Below are 19,830 nucleotides of genomic sequence, written 5' to 3'. Positions count from 1 at the left end.
TGGCTATAGTGCAAGAGCGCTCACAATAGTACTCTTTGAGACACCCTCTTCTCCGTCCTCAAAACATCTAGCAAAACCAGGTGAAGTCCAACTTATGGAGGGTGGGGAAATCTTCCATGTCTTCTTTATACCTAATCAAGAATATAAAAAACATCCCTCCATTTGTTGTTTTGTGTTTTGCTTTTGTTTTTCCTTTACAGAATATCTTCTTAAAACCCCTGAATTAGAAGATCATTAGCTACCCTAAGGGCAAGGAGACATCCAGTGGAACTTGATACACAAGTGTTAATGTCTCTTCAATGGTTTCCTTGACATGTCCATAGGTTCTTAGTTAGTTCTCCTCTTTGCTGCTGAAAAGAGTTTTACTGTATGGGTATGTCTGATACTGCAACTAGACACTGACCTGTGCTGGCTGATCGGGGCTCATGGGGCTTGGGCTAAGGGATTGTTTAATTGCAGTGTAGATGTTCAAACTCGGGCTGCTGCCTGGTTCTGAGATCCTCCCACCTTGAACATCTACACCACAGTTATATAGCCTGAAGTATAGTCATGGCCAAGCTTGTTTTCAACAGCCATTCCAGAGACTGTAGTAGATGATTTGTGTAGTAGATGAAATCTTTGGATTATTCTTTTCCTACCTGAAATTCCAAATTTGAACTTTTGTGGGGTGTTCAGTGTATCTTAAGGAAATGCCTAAAGAATGTGAACTGTTTTAAAATGTGCTTTTTCTTAAACAAACAAACAAAAAATTCTTCTTCTTTAGCATGTTTTCTTTTTTAAACTAATATCAACTCGTGTAAAAGCTGAAATCTGTTTTGATTATAGATCTTTTACCTGTTGGCAAAAATGATCGGTCATATAGTATTTTAATATGCAACAGATAGTCTAGCAGGCCACATTCACCAACAGAATTTCCTGTTTCACAGGTCTCCTAGTGGGTACTCTTGATGTTGTGCTGGACTCCAGTGCTAGGGTAGCACCATACCGAATCCTCTACCAGGCGCCAGACTCCTTGGTTTATTGGACTATTGCCTGTGGTAAGAACAAATACACTGAAACAGAATGATTTTGGTGGTGGTGGGGCATGTGCCATGTAACAAATGGAATGTCACTGCTATCTAAGTGCAGTCATTTTGTGATACTTTATCAATCAACCGGAACTGAAAGTCTGTTGATGGAGGAAGTACTTACGAAGTCAGCGAGCCACATAATGTATGTGCATGAAGCACTGTTAAATAGTTGTGATTAACTTTTAAGCATTTTTGAGGTTGGATTTTTCAAAATTTAGGACCTACTGCAAAACATTTCTTCTGTCATTAGAGTTTCTGATGAGATTGCTCGTCTCTCTGAGCTAAGAGGTGAATACATTATCTAAAAGTTTTATATCTAGGATTTTCAGCAGGAATAACATTTTGTAAACGTAATTCTAAGGCCTGCAATGTGAAATACGAAGCAGCAAATAAATAGTGAATCTGTTTGACCACACCTGACTATAATAGTAGCATCTGAATATAGAGCACATTGCTATAATTCAGTAATGGCATTACTAATCCTATAATACTGCATACTGGTTACTAGATCACAATTTGAGAGGGAAGTTTGCCGGCTGGTGACATGTTCGGGGCTTGTCTACACTTGAAATGCTACAGTGGCACAGCTGCATTGCTGTAGCACTTCAGTGTAGACACTACGTATGCTGACAGGAGGGTTTCTATCATTGGCATAGGTAATCCACGTCTGGGAGAGGCAGTAGGTAGGCTGATGGAAGAATTCTTCAGTTAACCTAGTGCTGTCTGCACTGGGGGTTAGATCGGTTTAATTACCTCGCGATGTGGGTTTTTCACACGTCTGACTGATGTCGTTAAGCCGACTTAATTTTCTAGTGTAGACCAGGCCTTAATATGGTAAGAAGTATCCTTAACCATTGCTGATGATGTTTCGTAAATCAGCCCTTGTTTAATGACCACACCTAGACTTTTCTGGCTGTCTCTGAATAGTCTCTATCAAAAACTGAGGCCTTTTCTATACTTGCGAGTTACAGCACAATAAAAGAGCCCTTGGTGCACTAGCTCGCTACCCGTTCTCACTGGTAAGGCACGTAGAGTGCTCCGACTCCATGGCTACAGCGCTGCTGGTACTCCACCTCAGTGAGTGGAGTAAAGTTTACTGTACCTCTGCTGGAGCGCCACGGAGCCAGTGTGGACGCCCTGGTTTGTTAATGCACTCTGATCGGCCTCCAGAACTGTCCCACAATGCCTGTGCTAGCCACTCTGGTCATCACTTTGAACTCTACTGCCCTGTCCTCAGGTGACAACCATCAGACCCGCCCTTTAAATCCTCTGGGAATTTTGAAAAATCCCATCCTGTTTGCTCAGTCAGGCGTGGAGTACTCTCAGCGAATCTTTCCAGGTGACCATGCTCCAGGCGAGCCCCAGTATGGAGCAATGGCAAGGTGCTGGACCTCATCAGTGTTTAGGGGAAGGAAGCTGTCCAGTCCCAGCTGCGCTCCAGCTGTAGGAATTACGATACCTTTAGGCAGATATCAAGGGACATGATGGAAAGGGGCCATGACCGGGACGCACTGCAGTGCAGGATTAAAATGAAGGAGCTGTGGAATGCCTACCGCAAAGCCCACAAGGCAAACCACCGCTCCGGTGCTGCCCCCACGACCTGCCATTTCTATAAAGAGCTGGATGAGATACTTGGGAGTGACTCCACCTCCATTCCGGGGACAGCCATGGACCTTCAGAGCCCAGTGCAACAAGGCAGGAGGAGCAAAGCAGGAGCGAGGGTACTGAGGCGGAGGAAGACACCCCAGAATCCCTAGATGCATGCAGCCAGGAGCTGTTTTCAAGCCAGGAGGAAGGTAGCCAGTCACAGCGGCCGGTGCTTGGGGAAGGACAAACACCAAGGTGGTTCCTGGTAAGTGGGTTTTATTTTGGGAAGGAGGTTTTTCGGTGCGGGCTCTTGGGGCGAGGAGGGTTAGGGCTGCATGCGTGCCTAGATGCAAAATGGGGCATTGATGTGCTCTCTCACATTGAAGAAATCACTGAGGCTGATTACTGCAAAGGTCTCATGCAGAACTTGGGCAATGCGCTTGCGCAGGTTTCTCGGGAGAGCCACTGTGATCCTTGTCCAAGTCAGGCTAACTTATCCGTGCCATGGGGGTGGGGGGACCATTGCTGCACAGAGGCAAGATGCATATGGGCCAGGGCAGAAGCCGCATTGCAGTAGAAGACCCTCCCTTGCTTTCCAGGTCACCCTCAGCAGCGAGATATCTTCCAGAATGAACTCCTATGGAAAATGTGGGGACAGGGTTCAGTATAGGGGCCCCCTGCTGCTCCCCAAAGCACAGAAACCCAGAAGACAGTACAGCCGTGAAACAATCGGTCACGCTTGACCCTCTGCCTACTTACCATTTTGGGGCTCCCATTGGTTATGTGCACTCGCTTTGAGATGGGCAAATTATGCTATTGTGCTTGCCCTTCAGTATGGGGGAATCATTGCTCTGTCTGGTATGAACAACGTTGCCTCTGTTAAGTGTTGCATTTTGCCTTTACAGATGCAACCTTGAGATCTCAGCCGTCTGTGTTACCACCGGCTGATGCCAAAGAATCAGAAAGAGGCCGCGTAGAAGCAAGGAAGACATGTTGCATGAAGTAATGCAGCATTCAAGTAATGAAAATCAAAAAGTGCAGGAGTGGCGGGAGAGTGAAAGGAAGGTCTGCCAGCAGAATGCAGATCGCTGGTACCAAAGCATGGAGCAGCTGCTAAGCATCATGGAGCACCAAGCAAACTCGATACAGGCGCTCGTAGCAATGCAGGCAGATCAATACCACCACCCCTGCCCTCCCCCCCTCAACCCTTGCTCCAAAACTCTTTCCCTTGTGCCCCCATGTCATCTCCAACCCACTTCCCCCAACAGCTGGGTTCTTTCCACCGCACCTATAGCTTCACCACACAGCCCTGAAAACTACAACCCTTACCCACTGCACTCAACCCTCGTCACCATGCAGTATAGCCATCCTGAAGTGCAGCACTCACTGTACAGGACATACCCAAATCTCTGATTGTACCGTTCCCCACCCCCACCCCCACCCTCTTGCCTTTTGTTTCCCAAGCAGTTGTGTGTCTTTTCAATAAATGGATTTTTTGGCTTTGAAAACATTCTTTATTATTGCATAAAGGAAAGGATACCTTAGCCCAGAAAAGAAACAGGCACGGGTCAGTGTAGCAAACACAGATGCCTACTAGCGTTGGAACCACTGCACTTCACTCCCATGCAGGGCCCCAGACATTACTGGTGGCTTTCAGCCTCAAATTGCTCCATCAGGGCATCCCTAATTCTCGCAGCCCCTCTAATAGCCCTGCTCTCTGGCTGTTCAAATTCAGCCTCCAGGTGTTGAACCTCTGAGATCCATGCCTGAGTGAAGCTTTCACCCTTCACTTCACAAATGTTATGGAGGGTACAGCACATGGATATAACCACGGGGATGCTGTCATCGGCCAGGTCCAGCTTCCCATACAGAGAGCACTGGCAACCATTTAAACGACCAAAGGCACGCTCCACGGTCATTCTGCACTAGCTCAGCCTGTTGTTGAACCACTCCTTACTGCTGTAAAAGGTAAAGGGTCCCCGTGTAAGGTTTCATGAGCCACAGCATTAAGGGGTAGGCAGGGTCTCCAAGGATCACAATAGGCATTTCGACTTCCTTTACGGTGATCTTCTGGTCTGGAAAAAAAGTCCCGGCTTGCAGCTTCCTGAACAGGGCAGTGTTCTGAAAGATATGTGCTTCATGCACCTTTCCAGGCCAGCCTGCGTTAATGCCCATGAAACATCCACGGTGATCCACAAGCACCTGGAGAAACATCGAGAAATACTCCATCCAATTAACGTACTCGGAGGCTACATGAGGAGGTGCCAGTATTGGAATATGCATGCCATCTATTGCCCCTCCACAGTTAGGGAAACTCATTTGTGCAAAGTCAGCCACAACATCATGCATGTTGACCAGAGTCACGGTTCTTCTTAGCAGGATGGAATTAATGGCCTTGCAAATTTGCATCAGTACGATTCCAACGGTTGACTTTCCCACTCTAAACTGGTCAGCGACCAATCGGTAGCTGTCTGGAGTTGCCAGCTTCCAGATTGCAATAGCTACCTGCTTCTCCACCATCGGGGCAGCTCTCAGTCTCATGTCCTTGCACTGCAGGGTGGCGGTGATCTCCTCACACGGACCCATGAAAGTGGCTTTTCTCATTCGAAAGTTCTGCAGCCACCACTTCTCATCCCAGATGTGCGTGACGATGTGATCCCACCACTCAGTGCTTATTTCCCAAGCCCAAAAGCAGCATTCCACAATGGTGAGCATGTCCGTGAATGCTATAAGCAAACTCGTGTCGTATGCGTTACTCGAGTTGATATTGTCGAAGCCCTCGTTGTCACTTTGGATCATAAGGAATGATTCGACTGCCAAACGTGACGTGCTGGCGAGACTAGTCAGCATACTCCTCAGCAGTTCAGGCTCCATTCCCGCAGTTGGGGTTCCATTCCCACAGACCGAAAGGGAAGACAGAGTGCACAGTATAAAAAACGTTGAAAGATGGCTCCAACTGTGGACGGAAGAAACATCATGGGGCATTGGGACAGGACCCAAAATGCCCCGCACTCCACGCCTCCTTCCTATAAGCCACAGCACCAGAATGGGAAGAGGTGCTCTGTGGGATAGCTGCCCATAATGCACGGCTCCCAATGCCGCTGCAAATGTGGCCACGCCAGTGCGCTTGCAGCTGTCAGTATGGACAGACTACGGTGCTTTCCCTACTGCATTCTACAAAGGCAGGTTTAACTCCCAGCGCTCTACATCTGCATGTGTAACCATGCCCTGAGAGAGGCTTGGGGAAGTCTTATTCTCCTCACACTTCCTTCCTAAACCAGTTGATATACTTTTGTGTTGCTGGGTCATTTTTGGCCTCCTTCTTGTAATCCAATACCAAATCTCAGTACCACATAGCTATTAAAGAACATTGGACTGAAAACCCAACTCTTGGAGAGCAGGATCCATACCCAGGTCCTGTACAGGCCAATGAGTGTTCATCCACCATCACTGACTCATATCTCTCCATTGGATCTGACCTAAACTACTTCAGTATTGTATGAGTGGTAGTAAAACAAGGTGTAGAAAACCACCTTATTAAATGTTGCCAGTAGATCTAATAAAAGGCGCTCCCTGTCTATCCTTAGAAATAGTTGATTCATGATTCTGACCAGGGTAATCTCAACACTGTGTCATGCTCTGAATCCGATCTGGAGTTTTTGTATAACTTTTATCCAGATATTCTTGCAGCATTTGATGGTAATTGTAACTGAAAGAGGGTTTCAGCTTATCAGCTGTTGATCTCTCTCACACGCACGCGCACACACACACACACACCTGTTTTAACCTACTAGTTTGTTTTTACTATCATCTCCTCCATCATGCTGTAGCAGATGGTGGGGCCATGCAGGTTGGTTTCCAATGGGAGGAAAAACCAATGATGTGGAGGAAGGGCATTTCCTACTGTAACATGTTTACACTAATATAGTGCTCCTTGAGCATAGGTGGTCACAAACACCATACAAATAAGCCCCTCTTTTCTCAGCTTGAACACCAATGCCTGGTTCCCAGGAAGCAAAGCTGTCCCCAAAATTCTCCCTAAAAGGGGAGACTGAGGCGGAGAGCATACTTTCCTGCTGCTTATGTCTTCCTCCTCCCCAGAAGAACCTATGTCACAAAACTAACGAGTACAGCACTTCTTCAAAGACCATAACACTGCTCACACATTAAGAAAAAGAACAGGTTTTCCAGTTGCTTCTATAAATAGTTACTTAATTCACATTTTTAATTGGATTAACAAATACTCTTATTTTGAATCCTTAGAATTTGTATTCCTAGTTAGGAAAATATAACAAGTTTTAACAATGGAGGTATTAGAAAATGTACCTATTGGCCTTAGTTTTTTTTATTGATTGCATCTTGAATTTCAGCTAGTTTTAGGTTTTGTATGGCTAACTGATTTGCAAGTTGTTTTTGTTAAATGACTGTAGTAGCTCAAGTCTGACCCCTTAAAGAGAATAATATGGCCTATAAAGAGAAGTAAAATCTATCTTCCTGAGTGCAAATTCTTCATCTGTGCTGCACTGAAATTGGCTATCTGTGTATCAAAACTGAATACAGGTAAATTTCACCTTTAGAGGTGTCCCAATTAGCTTCTTTCACAGACTAAACTTCTTTCAAGTCTGGGCCCAGCAGCAGGCTTGCATGTCTGGCTCGACAAGGCACGGTTCTGAAGACCCAAACTGGCAGAGAGAATGGCCTCAGAGGTAGTCTCAGCACATCAGGTGACAGTCTCAAGGGGTCTCTGTGACCAAACCCGTCACAGTAGCATAGTTGAGCAGGATCTGTGCACAGCTGATTGCTTTGCGACACTGGTAGTGATTTTAAGTGAGTTTTGAATATGGTGGCTGGAGAACAGACAAAGTGGTTACTGGTTTATTTTCTGTTTTGTTTATTTTGGGTGAGGGAAATAAGCACAAGAAAGCAGGAAAGTGACTACCAGTGAGGCTGCTACAGAACTAGAGCTGGCCAGACTGGAAGTGGAGGAGAAGGCAAAGGACCGGAAGTTTCAAGTAAGGCTCAAAGAAGCAGAGGCAGCCAGGGAGGAGACTGTGCACAGAAGGGCTATGGAGGCAGAGGCAGTCGGGGAGGAAGCTGCTCACAAAAGAGCCCTGTGATTAAAAGACTGAGAAATGCAGGCGCAGATTGAGACCCAGAAGCGTGAACTGACTGTAATGGAGTGGAAGAGACAAAACCCTTCAGCAGCTGGCTCCACTTCTCCAAAAATCCACAAATGGGAGCGGTTATTTCCGCAGTCTGATGAATCCAGTGATATTGTCAAATATTGCATCACCTTTGAGAGACTGTGCACTCTCCATGCGATTCTTGAAGTTCAAAAAATGACCACTTTAGTTGCAAAATTGACTGACTGGGAAAGCTCTGGACATATTCAATAAGAAGTCTATTGATGCTTCAAACTATGGTAAATTTAAGGAACTGGTTTTGAAACAGTTTCAGATTACACTTGAAACCTACTGGGTTAAATTCAGTAGTCTTAAAAGGGGATTTGGATTGTGTAATGTGATTTATGTAAATAAAATGAGAGATTTATTAGATAAGTAGGTGAGGGGGAAAAGGTGTTACAAGCTTGGAAGAAACATATAATTTAATTACTCAGGAACAGTTCCTGAATATGTGCAGTGATGGTGTAAAACAGTATTTGTGGGACAAAAAGATGAATGCAGTGGAGGAATTAGCTTAGTTTGCAGACTCTTACGAACAGTCACAAACTGCAATTAAACATATACCATTGGCAAAGGGGTACAGGGTTGGTGGAAAGCAGAATCGCCATTTTACCCCTGGGAAAAAGGAGGCTGGGCATTCTCCTGTCCCTTCCCTTGTTACTCACCCCAAATCTGTACAAGTAGAGGAGCCCAAAAGGTGCTATCATTGTAAATCCACTGAGCACCTGAGGAATAAATGTCCTTGGCTGAGTGGGAACAGACAGCAGGTAACACATGAAGCTGCTGCTTCTCCATTCACAGGAGTATCCCAGGCTGCTGCCCCTTTCCACACAGGATTTGTAAAGGTTGCTTCTACACAACCAAGCAGTGAGCATATGTACGCTGTTAAACTTAATGGCAAAGTGCTCCAAGGATGGAGAGAGACTGGTGTAGAAATTTCTGTGGTCAGTAGGGACTTAATCCATGAGAAGGTTGTGTTACCAGGGAAAATGACAGAATTAGAATTGGTGGGAGGTTACAGAGTCCTTGCACCTTTTGCTAAGGTGCACATGGAAACTGGTGATTTGCAGTCTGAATTGAAAGTTGTAGCAGTGGCACACAATTTTGCACTGTTTCTACTGGGGAGTGATTTTCTTTGATGTGGCAGAATCTATCCCAGGGTTTGTTAGCAGCAAGAAGGAATCTTGTGCTAAAAGCCCCAGAGGGGAGGCTAAAGTCATATGTGCTGGAGGGGGAATAGGAGAGCGTTTCTTTAATTCCTTTGTAGCAGTGAAAAATGATGCTTTGAGAGCAGGGATGGTCATAACCAGTTCCTGTAGCCCTGGGGCTCAAGGCAGGTCCCTGCGGGAAGGGCTGGATAAAGCCAGTTCCTGTCCTATAATCATCTCCCTGGTGGGAATGTTCCACCTTGTAACAGGGAGGCCATCCCAGCTGCTGACAGCAAGGAAGTTGCAGGTCAGCAGGGGACAGGTCTTGCCCTGGGGTGCACAGAGACATGTATCCTGGAGCTGAAAGTTGGGGTTCTGGTGACTGCTGCGGTGGGAACAGACCCCAAGGACTCTGTAGCTGGAAGCAAGCCCAACTTCAGTGAAAGGAGAGGGAGGGATTTTGCTGGCCAGTGAAGGGTCTGTCATAGCTGGTAGCTGTGAGCCCCCAGCTGGACCAGGATCACCTCCCTTTTGGGGGAGACAGGAGTGTCTGCCACAGAGGGGATCCGAGAGAGGGAAGTCCAGATGGAAAGTGAGGGGGAACAGGAGAGTCTGCTCACTTTTTGTACAGAGGCTTTTCCCCAGGAGGAGGGTGAAGAATGCATCTGAAATGCCATACCCTTCACCTGTGGATCAGGTTTTAAGGGAAGACTGGGGATCAAGTCTCCTGGAAGGAAGGAGTCCAGGCTGTGAAAGAAGCTTATTGGAACATCTCTGAGTGTGAGATTTTTAACTGTAATCAGTTTCTTAATGTATTAAGCTTAGACTTGCGTGTTTTGTTTTATTGTGCTTGGTAACTTACTTTGTTCTGTCTGTTATTACTTGGAACCATTTAAATCCTGATTTTTTTTACTTAATAAAATCACTTTGCTTATTAATTAACCCATAGTAAGTAAGTAAGTAATATGTGGGGGAGCAAACAGCTGTGTATATCTCTCTATCAGTGTTATAGAGGGTGGACAATTTATGAGTTTACTCTGTATAAGCTTTATACAGAGTAAAATGGGTTTATTTAGGGTTTGAATCCCATTGGGAGCTGGGTGTCTGGATGCTAGAACCAGAAGCTCTTGCTAAGCTGTTTTCAGTTAAGTCTGCAGCTTTGGGGATGTGGGTCAGACCCTGGGTCTGTGTTGCAGCAGATTAGTGTAACTGGCTCAACAAGGCAGAGTTCTGAAGGCCCAAACTGGCAGAAAAAATAGACTCAGAGGTAATTTAGCACATCAGGTGACAGTCCCAAGGGGATCTTTGTGACTGAACCCGTCACACGTGGCACAAAGGATTTTGCAGTGTTTAGCTGTGTAACTCCGTCTCTGATTGCACAGTTGTTCTTTACTGTTCTCTTACAAGCGTGCCACTGATTATTTGGCACTTGTACTCTCCCATTTTTACTGAAACTTATTATAGCCTCATTTGCCTTCCATAATGCATTAATCCTTGGCTCCTATGAATAGTTTTACAGAGCTGTGGAAATCACATGTTTGGTTCCTGGCTTACTTATTCAGTAGCATAACATTTTCACAGGTGGGGAGAAACCCAATGATCTTGTCTACAATCGCATGCTAGCTGGTTCTGTTTGAAGCTGTTGAGCTCTATAATGGGGGCTTGTTAACATGGATTCATATAATGCAACTTTCTGTAAAATCACGGTTTCTTACTGAAACTGACTGTGAGGGTCAGAGTCCTCTCGGTTGAACAGGCTCAAAACAGATGTTGTTGGTAATTTTGCTAGAGAAGCTTAAAGCACGTTAATTGCAGAATAGCAGTGCTCACCTGGGGGATTATGCCAGAGTAACAGTAGTGGTATAACTGTGCAGGTATAGTTCTACTAGTAAATTTCCTCATGCATGAAAACTCTCAAACTGTTACAGAGCATGTTTGCACTTCAAAAACAAAAAAGCCTAGGCAACAAGTTTCAGAGCCCCCGTATACAGACTCAGGCTTACTCTGCAGTGCTAAAAATAACAGTGTAGATGTCCCTGCCCAAGCTCCAGCCTGAGCAGGAACAGCTACATTGATATTCTTAGCGCCAGAGCATGAGCCTGAATTTTTAGACTGTGAGACTCACTGCCGCAGGCTGCTGCTTTTTCTTTTTTTTCTTTGCAGTATGTACGGACCCATGGAAATGTCCTTTTTTGTTTTCAAGTGTATAGTTCTTTCTTGTGTCCTCACCCTTCCCCTTATATCCCAGTCAGTCATACTTTGCAAACAGTGCTGATGTTGAAGATGTGACAGAATTCATTAGCATATCAATCATAGTGGCTGAGATTATATCCACATTTCAGCCATGTAATGTGTGATCAAGTGTACCACCTTGGGGAGGGGAAGTGTGATTGATAGTCTCTGTTCTATGCACAGTAGCTATTGTCCCCTTTATCTTCTAACATCCTCTCTCTTCCCTGTTGCCTCATTCTTTATAAAAAGTTGCACTGGTTTTATTTTAAGTGTTTGTCTTGACTAGGATTTAAAGGTGTGTTGGAATGTGTTACCTTAAAGTCTAGTGTGTACAAGGAAGTGCATGCTTTAACATATGCTAGGCTGGTCCAGAGCTTGTCTATGGCACAAAAAGTCATGGTTTTAATATGTGATCGCTAATATGTTTTAAAACCAAATGTAGAATAAGATTTTCTAGACCAGTGGTCACCAGCCTGTAGATCATGATCGATTGGTCGATCCTGGAGCATCCCCCTGTCAATCATGATCTCTAGCCACTAAAAGTTCAGGGGACTAAGGCAGGCTTCCTGCCTGTCCTGGCCCTGTGCCACTCCCGGAAGCAGCCAATGTGCCTCCACCACCCCCACAGCTCCCATTGGCTGGGAACAGGAACTGTAGCCAATGGGAGCTGTGGGGGCAGTGGGGCAGTGCTTGCAGGCAGGAGCAGCAAGCCCCCTGCCCTGACCCGCCTCCCAGAGCCAGCACCCCAACACTGTACCCCAGCCTAGAGCCACCTCCTGCACCTGAACTCCCTCCCAGAACTTGAACCCCTCACCCCTCCTGCATCCCAACCCCTGCCCCAGGCTCAGTCCCACACTCCAAACCGCTTGGCCCCAGACTAGTGAAGGTGAGTGAGGGTGGGGGGGATGGAGTGAATGGGGCACAGCTTCGGGGAGGGGGCGGGGTAGATCCTGGCTTGCACTTAAATTCAAAAAGTGATCTTGCGCATTAAAAGGTTGGAGACCTCTGTTCTAGACCAGTGGTTTTCAAACTTTTTTTCTGGTGACCCAGTTGAAGAAAATTGTTCATGCCTGCGACCCAACGGAGCTGGGGATGAGGGATTTAGGATGTAGGAGGGGGCTCCGGGTTTAGGGGGCTCAGGGCTGGGGATTGGGGTGCAAGAAGGGGTCAGGACTGGGGATGCAGGTTCTGGCATGGGGCCAGGGATGAAGGGTTTGGGGTACAGGAAGGGGCTGCAGGTTGGGGCAGGGGATTGGAGCACAGGGTTGGGACGTGGGCTTACCTCCAGAGGCTCCCGGTCAATGGCTCAATGGGGTTACTCAGGCAGGCTTCCTGCCTCTCCTGGCACTGCGAACCGCGCTGCACCCTGGAAGCAGCCAGCTAGGTCTGGCTCCTAGATGGAGGGGCACGGCTCTCGCCCACAGGCACCACCCCCCAGCTCCCATTGGCCGGCCCCATAGCCCCCCTGCTTAGGAGCTGGACCTGCTGCTGGCTGCTTCCGGGGTACAGCTCAGTGTCAGAACAGGTAGGGACTAGCCTGCCTTTGACGGGCAGCACTGCCGGCTGGACTTTTAATGGCCTGGTTGGCGGTGCTAACCAGAGCTGCCGTGACCCAGTGCCTTAAATAGGGCCACCCAGTCGTGGATCGTGACCTGCAATTTGAAAACCACTGATCTAGACTATGATAAAAGGTGTGTTGTTAGCACATTCTGCTCATTAATTCTACCCAACATCAAATATTCTATTCAACATCAAATGTGAATTGTGGGTAGAATAACCGATCCATCTCACTAGTTAAACAATTTGGGCTATGAGATTAGGATAGTGTCTCTCATGATCTCGTCTGCCCGTGTTTGAGTTTACTGCCAGGTGGCACTTTAATGAGAATCTTTTTCATTTGTTTCTCTTACACTCCTTGCGGAGACCTATTTGAGAACTCAGAAGATGGGAGGTAATTAAACGCCCATAATTATATTGAAATGGTTATTGAGGTTGGTGGGATTGCTGTTTATTTTGCTTTAATTTCTCATACAGAGTTGTGGCACACCGTTAATGTTTTGAGGAGTAAAGCATGAGATATCGGCAACAAAGTAATGTAAAAATGAGATGGAGGGGTGTGAGGTGAGGATTTGGTAGGAAACTCTCTACAGAAGCAATGAAAATAACCTGAAATCTGATGAGCCACAAATGAGAAATAGATGACTTAGGACCTGTCTACACAATACACACCAAAGGGGTATGAATTCTAATGCACACCAACATGTTGTGCTAACTGGCTCAAGTAGACCCTGCTGGCATGCCATAAAAGTTCCCAAATGCATGTTAACGCAAGCTAGGGAACTTTTAGTTGTTCCCAGAGGGGTCTATATGGGTCAGTTAGTGCACAACACAGTTAGTACCCATCCATTCAAAACCCACACTTACTTTAGAAATATTTCCAATTTTTATCAACCTGGAAGATAGCACAGCATTAATTGCCTTGCAGTCCTCTGTGTCCACTGTGGATTTGCCTACCTCTAACTGATTAACAATAAATCTAGTACAATCTGGGGTTGCCAGCTTCCACAGGGCAATAGCAGCATGTTTCTGGAGCATGATTGGCTCGCTCATCTGGGTACTCTGCTTCAGGAGTGGGGCTTTCCTCATGTGAAAGTTCTGGACCTATTGCTGGTCATCCAATGTTGCCATCTCATTGTGGTCACACCAGTGGGTGCTTGTAGTTCAGATCCGGAAGCAGAAAGCTGTGATCTTCTGTGAGAGACACGTGCTTGGTCCCTACCTCCGTCCCGCCCATTGTCCCTTTCTCTTGTTGTGCTTCTGCTGGTAAACCATTGGCTTCACCTTGCCCAGGCCAAAAGCAGTCTCTAAGGTTATGTAGACTGCAATGTAAGCTCAGGATTCGAACTCAGGCTCAAAATGAACCCCACCTCCATCTACAAACAAATCACGGTAACCCAGGGATCGGTCACAGGACTCCACAGGGGTGGAGGGTCTGAGTCTGAGTAAACCAGGACCCAGAATTCAAGCTCTAATGCTATGCAGTGTAGATGCCGCCACATTGGACTCCTGTTCTGGGAGTTTGCCAAAAGTATTCCATAATCCTGTGGGCTGATTTCCTTTGTCCTCTGGACAGTCAAGCTTTCCCACACTGCACCACAATGAGCCAGAGCAGCCACATTTTGGGAAGGTGCTAGGGAGTCTGGGATATGGGTAGTTGGACTCAGACCCGCATAATGCAGTGTAGATACTAGAGCCCCAGGGTGGGACCAGGGTTCAACAATTCCTAACCTGGGGTTACAAATGAGTGGAGATGCTCAAGTCCTATGTTAACAAACTCAGGATCTACTATCTCATATTCTGCTAACCCTGGGTTTACATTGCAATGTAGGCCTACCCTGAGACACCCACTACTGTCCCTTGGCAGCAGCTTCTTCAGAGGTACAAAAAAGAAACATCCATAAAAAATGGCATCTAACTGAGCAGGATTGATGCCTTTGCATATAACAGCACATCACCATACCATCCTGGGTCTTGCCAGGATGAGAATTACCAGGGTTTAGACCATTTCCTCTCATAATCCCTACAGCTGGGATTGCCCCACAACACCTGTGAAGAAGAGCATAGAGTGATGCAGTGAGCTGTGGTGCTATGAATCTCTGCATTTATGCCCAAATAACTGTATTGCTTATCACAGCCAGATAGAGCTCTAGTGTGGATGGGGGCATGACAGCAGCATGCTTATAACAATGTGTTACCATGGTGTTGTAGGTTTAGGCTACCCATGATTGCCTAAGCCATTGCCTGTACAAAAATCCTGCCATTCCTATGAAGGCGTCTTGGTGCCTAAAACTAGTACTCATGGATTTACTCCTGCCTTCCATATCAGGACAGAGAGACTTTGACAGCACAAGCATCACTATTCCTGAAAATACTGTGTAACAGTCAAAAGCAGTTCTAGCTAGAGACAGCAAAAGTGGTGTGTAGTGGAAGCTTACAGCAGAGAAAGCAGAAGTAAAACGTTGCATATTCAATGCCTGATCTATGAAAAGTTCCTTCTTTCTAACCCTGTATACATTTACAGAATGTATGCGTATGTGTTTCTCCATGGCAGAAATCTTGTTTGGCTCCCTAGAAACCAAGCCCAATATTGTCTCTCTCTGCTTTCACTTTTAAAGTGACAGCCTTACAAAAGATGTGCTTCCGTTTAGAGTGCTGTCAAAATTCATATTCTTTTGATGAAGATATTCTCCCATCTGAAGTTTGGAAAATTTCTTTCTTTTATGGTCTGAGATACAGTTGACAAATTCCAGTGATTGCCTGTTTCAAACATGATTTTGATCTTGACGTTCGGTAACTATATCCTATATTAGGATTTACCTCAGTCAAGAATTATTTGTATAATGTACAATTATCTTTTGGTTTGTGCTCCTAACAAATGCGGTCACCACTGTCTGTAATTAGACCTCATTAGCATGTCATCTACAATTCCACAAACACATTAGGGTCCTTATGTTTAGGATTTTTAATGTTGTATTCTTCATTGATCTTTAAACTAAGTACTGATACAGAAAAGTTTTAAAATAACCCATGTGGGTTCTGCTTAACATTGGTGGCAACTCCCAAGATCATCCTATCATCAGTAGTGAAATTGAGGGTTAGGGGAGAATTTTTCAATTTACTGAGATTGACATTTGTTTCATTGTGTGAAAGAATTTGTTTAAATCTTGTTCGTTTTTGGGAATCATGATGAACAAATTTTAGACATCAGAGAATTATTTACTTTGTTCTTTCGTGCAGGTTGTTCAAGGAAGGAAATCACTGAACACTGGGAATGGCTTGAACAGAATCTGTTGCAAACTCTTTCAATCTTTGAAAATGAAAATGACATAAACACATTTGTCAGAGGAAAAATACAGGTAGCATATTATATATATGTAGAAACTGTTGTTGATTATAGATGCCACTGTAGAACTGTAATGTCTCATTGCATCTCACCCAGTGATCTATACACAACTGTGTTCCTTGAGAGTCCCCACTTCATCTATCCTCTCCTCTGTTTCTAATTCAACATCTAAAGTAGATTGAAGAAAAAAATGTTTTGGCTGGTTTTAGGTCCAGAAAATTTCTGTTTCACTCATGCCTTGATATTTAAAAAATGTGTTATGAATATTTGAAAATAAATGTACTGGTTTATTAATGTTGCTGATCTATATAACATTAAGCACTTAAAACAACTGATAATTCTGTCTCTGTCTAGAAGGAATAATGTTTGTCTCTTATTACATACAGAAACTTAGAAAAATAACACTGAAATATAGGTGCTGGTTACCACTGTAGTTATTGCTGCACAGAATCTCACTTCTAAGCAAAATATTTATACTGGTACATAAACTGTGTGTAGATGAAGCCTGTTGGTTCCATCTGATTCCATTCTTTAACCTCTCATGTAATAATTACACCTCTTAAAAACCCAACTGTACTTCAGTAAATTTCAGTAGCAGATCAGAAATAAATACAATAGACCCCTTTTATAAATAGTTTAAACCTGTAGCATTAAAATACCTATTTCCATGAGACAGCTATTGTATCAAATACAGCTTTGTTAAGAAGAGTGTTACTACTTAAACTGCTGCGTAACTGAATGTTTGCACAGCAAATGCTCCACCACCCCCACTAGGCTCCCCAAAGTAGTCTACACTAACTTGAAGGGATGAAATCACTTTCCCTTTTAACTTTAAGTTAAAGAAGGGGTATGTTATAGATTATTAGTTTTTTTTCTTCATGTTCTAATAGTTCAGTTAGTAAACAGGAAATGTTCTGTGTTTTCAGATACCAAGTACTAGCCTTTCATTTAACACCTATTAAGAAGGGTCATAAGTTATTTTTTGTCACTAAGAAAGTAGCAATGGTGGGGTTTCTGACTGATTTTGTTTTTATTTAGAATAAAACTCCTCTGCTCCAATGAAAGTCCATTCCTATTTACTCAAACAATATTTGTGCCTGGAATGGGATGGGGAAGAGGACATGGGTGTCCTATCAAGTGTGTTGGTGGTATTTGAGGTAGATTTAGTGGCTTAAAACAAGACAATCGGAAAGCACTTTCAGGGCTGCCATTAGCCTGTTCTCAACCAGTGTATAGCTCTACCAGCATCTGAATTGCACTCTTCATTATGTTTTTGATCCCCTCACCACACCGTGAATGAATAGCATGTGGTGTTTCCCATATTCTGTAGGGATAATCAGAAGAAGACCAGGTGTTTTCTTGGAGATAACCATACCTCTTGCCTTGCTCCTTGTTTTGGAAGTAGAACGCTATAGGAAAACAAAATGTTGCTGTTTGTATTACCATAGCATCTAGGAGCCCTAGTCATGGACCTGGAACTCATCGTGCTGGGTGCTTTACACAGGGGCGGCTCCAGGCACCAGCGCAGCAAGCGCGTGCCTGGAGCGGCATGCAGTGGGGGGTGGCGTGCCGGTCACTGTGAGGGCAGCAGTCAGGTAGCCTCCGGTTACATGCCTGCGGGAGGTCTGCCGGTCCCGCAGCTTCGGCAGCGGGTACGCCAAAGGTGTATGACTGGCAGATGACCCGCAAAAACGCCGCCAAATCCTCCTGACTGCCATGCTTGGGGCAGCAAAAAACAGAGCTGCCCCTGGCTGTACAAACAAGAATAGAAAGACAATCCCTGCCCCAAAGAGCTTACAATCAAAGTAACATTTGTCTCTTTTACCTAGTCTCTCTGCACTAGAATTGGTTGACATTCTTCCAAAATTAAGTTTTTCTACAATTTTTCACCAAAATTTGGTGGAAGAAATAACGATGCAATATTTGTGAACTTTTTTTGGCAAGTTGCAGTGACTCCTCCTAACCTCTTTACTAGTGTAATAGTGGAGGTATTGCTATTGAGAAATGGAGTGTGCTTGATTAGTTATCTGGGACATAAGCAAGGTAAGAGGTAAAGTCATCAGAAAGTCTGGCTTGTAGGAAAGAAGATAACTGGATGAGCAGAAGGTGGGTAGTACATTCTGAAAAGTTAAGGGTTAGGGAAACTGACTTCTCTGATAACAAAATAACTGGTTATTGCATTTAAACTCAAAGGGTAATGTCTAATAAAGGTGTCAAGTACCTTTTGGTGGCGAACATCCTTAATGTTTTCTTCCTCTTCAGGGCATTATCGCAGAGTATAACAAAATTAATGGTATCAGAGAGGATGATGACACAGAAAAGTTTAAGGAAGCCATAGTGAAGTTCCACAAGCTGTTTGGGATGCCAGAGGAAGAGAAACTGGTGAACTACTACTCCTGTAGTTATTGGAAGGGGAAGGTCCCCCGTCAGGGCTGGATGTACCTCAGCATTAACCACCTTTGCTTTTATTCCTTTCTCATGGGAAGAGAAGGTATGTTTTTAACAATGGCAGGTCAGTCTGGTCATCTAAGGATGGATAGGAAATCTGCTGCAGTTTATTATTGTTAATTTATTAGACACTGTGCTGTGTCCTGTGCAAAAATTTAAATAAACATAATTCCTGCTCTAGGGAGCTAACTTTCTGGACCACACCAGTGATGTAGTTCAGGTACACAGAGAATTCAGCACTGTTGTGATACTTCTGTGATTTATGAATATATAAAAATCATATACATAGTGGAATCTGTGGGATCGGTTGAAGAGCCTCATGATAAATTGCATCCACCCTGTGCCTTTGACTGCTTCACTAGGACTCTGCCCACAAATACATATCCATCATAGCTTATTACAACGAATGTCATTTTTACCTCATATGTAATCCTAAAATAAAGCAGTCTAACAATTGAAACTGAATGATTGACAAACACTTGCTTCCATGGAAAGAGATGCTGTCTACATGCAGACTTCTGTGAATATCCCTAAGGTCTTTTTATAAATTGACTCTATTTTTGTCATAGTTATTGGTACCCTGAATCGTCATTAAAGTAAGGCCTTTCACAAACTTTTTGAAAATCATGGTTCTGTGAATGTTAGAGGCAGTGCAGTAGGCAGCCCATTTGGTGTGCCCAGATTGCATTTGCTAACCCCATAGTGGGGCAGAGGGAGATCAGAGTCTGGGCAGACATCTTGGCAAAGAAAGATAAATTTGGCCTTGATGCTCCCTCACTATGATGGTGCACGTGTCTGTGTGTAATATTTCGTATATAAATAAATTACACTGAAACATAATTACTTTAGGTAACAAGGAGGCCAAATTTATCTTTTTTGCTTTGCCAAGTTGGCTGCTCTGCTTGTGCTGTTCTTCCACCTTGCCAATGGGTAAGAAATCCAATCTGTATTCATTATATGACACACAGAATATCAAATTGGTGAACTAATGCCCTCTCTCTCTCACACATAGGAGGAAAAATGCTTTTGTTTGCCAACCGTTTTCATGATTCATTCTTGTGCTGAATCTTTTCTGTTTTCTTTGTTCAGCAAAGTTAGTGATCCGCTGGGTTGATATCACTCAGCTTGAGAAGAATGCTACACTGCTTTTTCCTGACATGATCAAAGTGAGCACAAGGTCAAGTGAACACTACTTTTCGGTATTCCTCAATATCAATGAGACATTCAAATTAATGGAGCAGCTTGCCAACATAGCTATG

At 44.5% G+C, this 19,830-nt stretch overlaps 1 protein-coding gene across 1 annotated transcript in view; it reads left to right on the top strand.

The window, feature by feature from the left end:
* TBC1D9 (TBC1 domain family member 9) overlaps positions 1–19,830 on the top strand; it is a 62,994-nt gene that overhangs the window by 23,280 nt on the left and 19,884 nt on the right. The window contains exons 2-5 of the mRNA XM_050945491.1: positions 927–1,037; positions 16,018–16,136; positions 18,386–18,614; positions 19,661–19,824. Of these exons, the coding sequence (XP_050801448.1) occupies positions 927–1,037; positions 16,018–16,136; positions 18,386–18,614; positions 19,661–19,824 (623 nt within the window). The remainder of the gene's footprint in view (positions 1–926; positions 1,038–16,017; positions 16,137–18,385; positions 18,615–19,660; positions 19,825–19,830) is intronic.

The sequence above is a fragment of the Gopherus flavomarginatus genome, chromosome 3, assembly GCF_025201925.1.
Source record: "Gopherus flavomarginatus isolate rGopFla2 chromosome 3, rGopFla2.mat.asm, whole genome shotgun sequence".
Taxonomy (NCBI): Eukaryota; Metazoa; Chordata; order Testudines; family Testudinidae; genus Gopherus; species Gopherus flavomarginatus.
The sequence above is the reverse complement of the archived record's forward strand: the minus strand, read 5'-3'. Positions and strand labels throughout refer to the sequence as shown.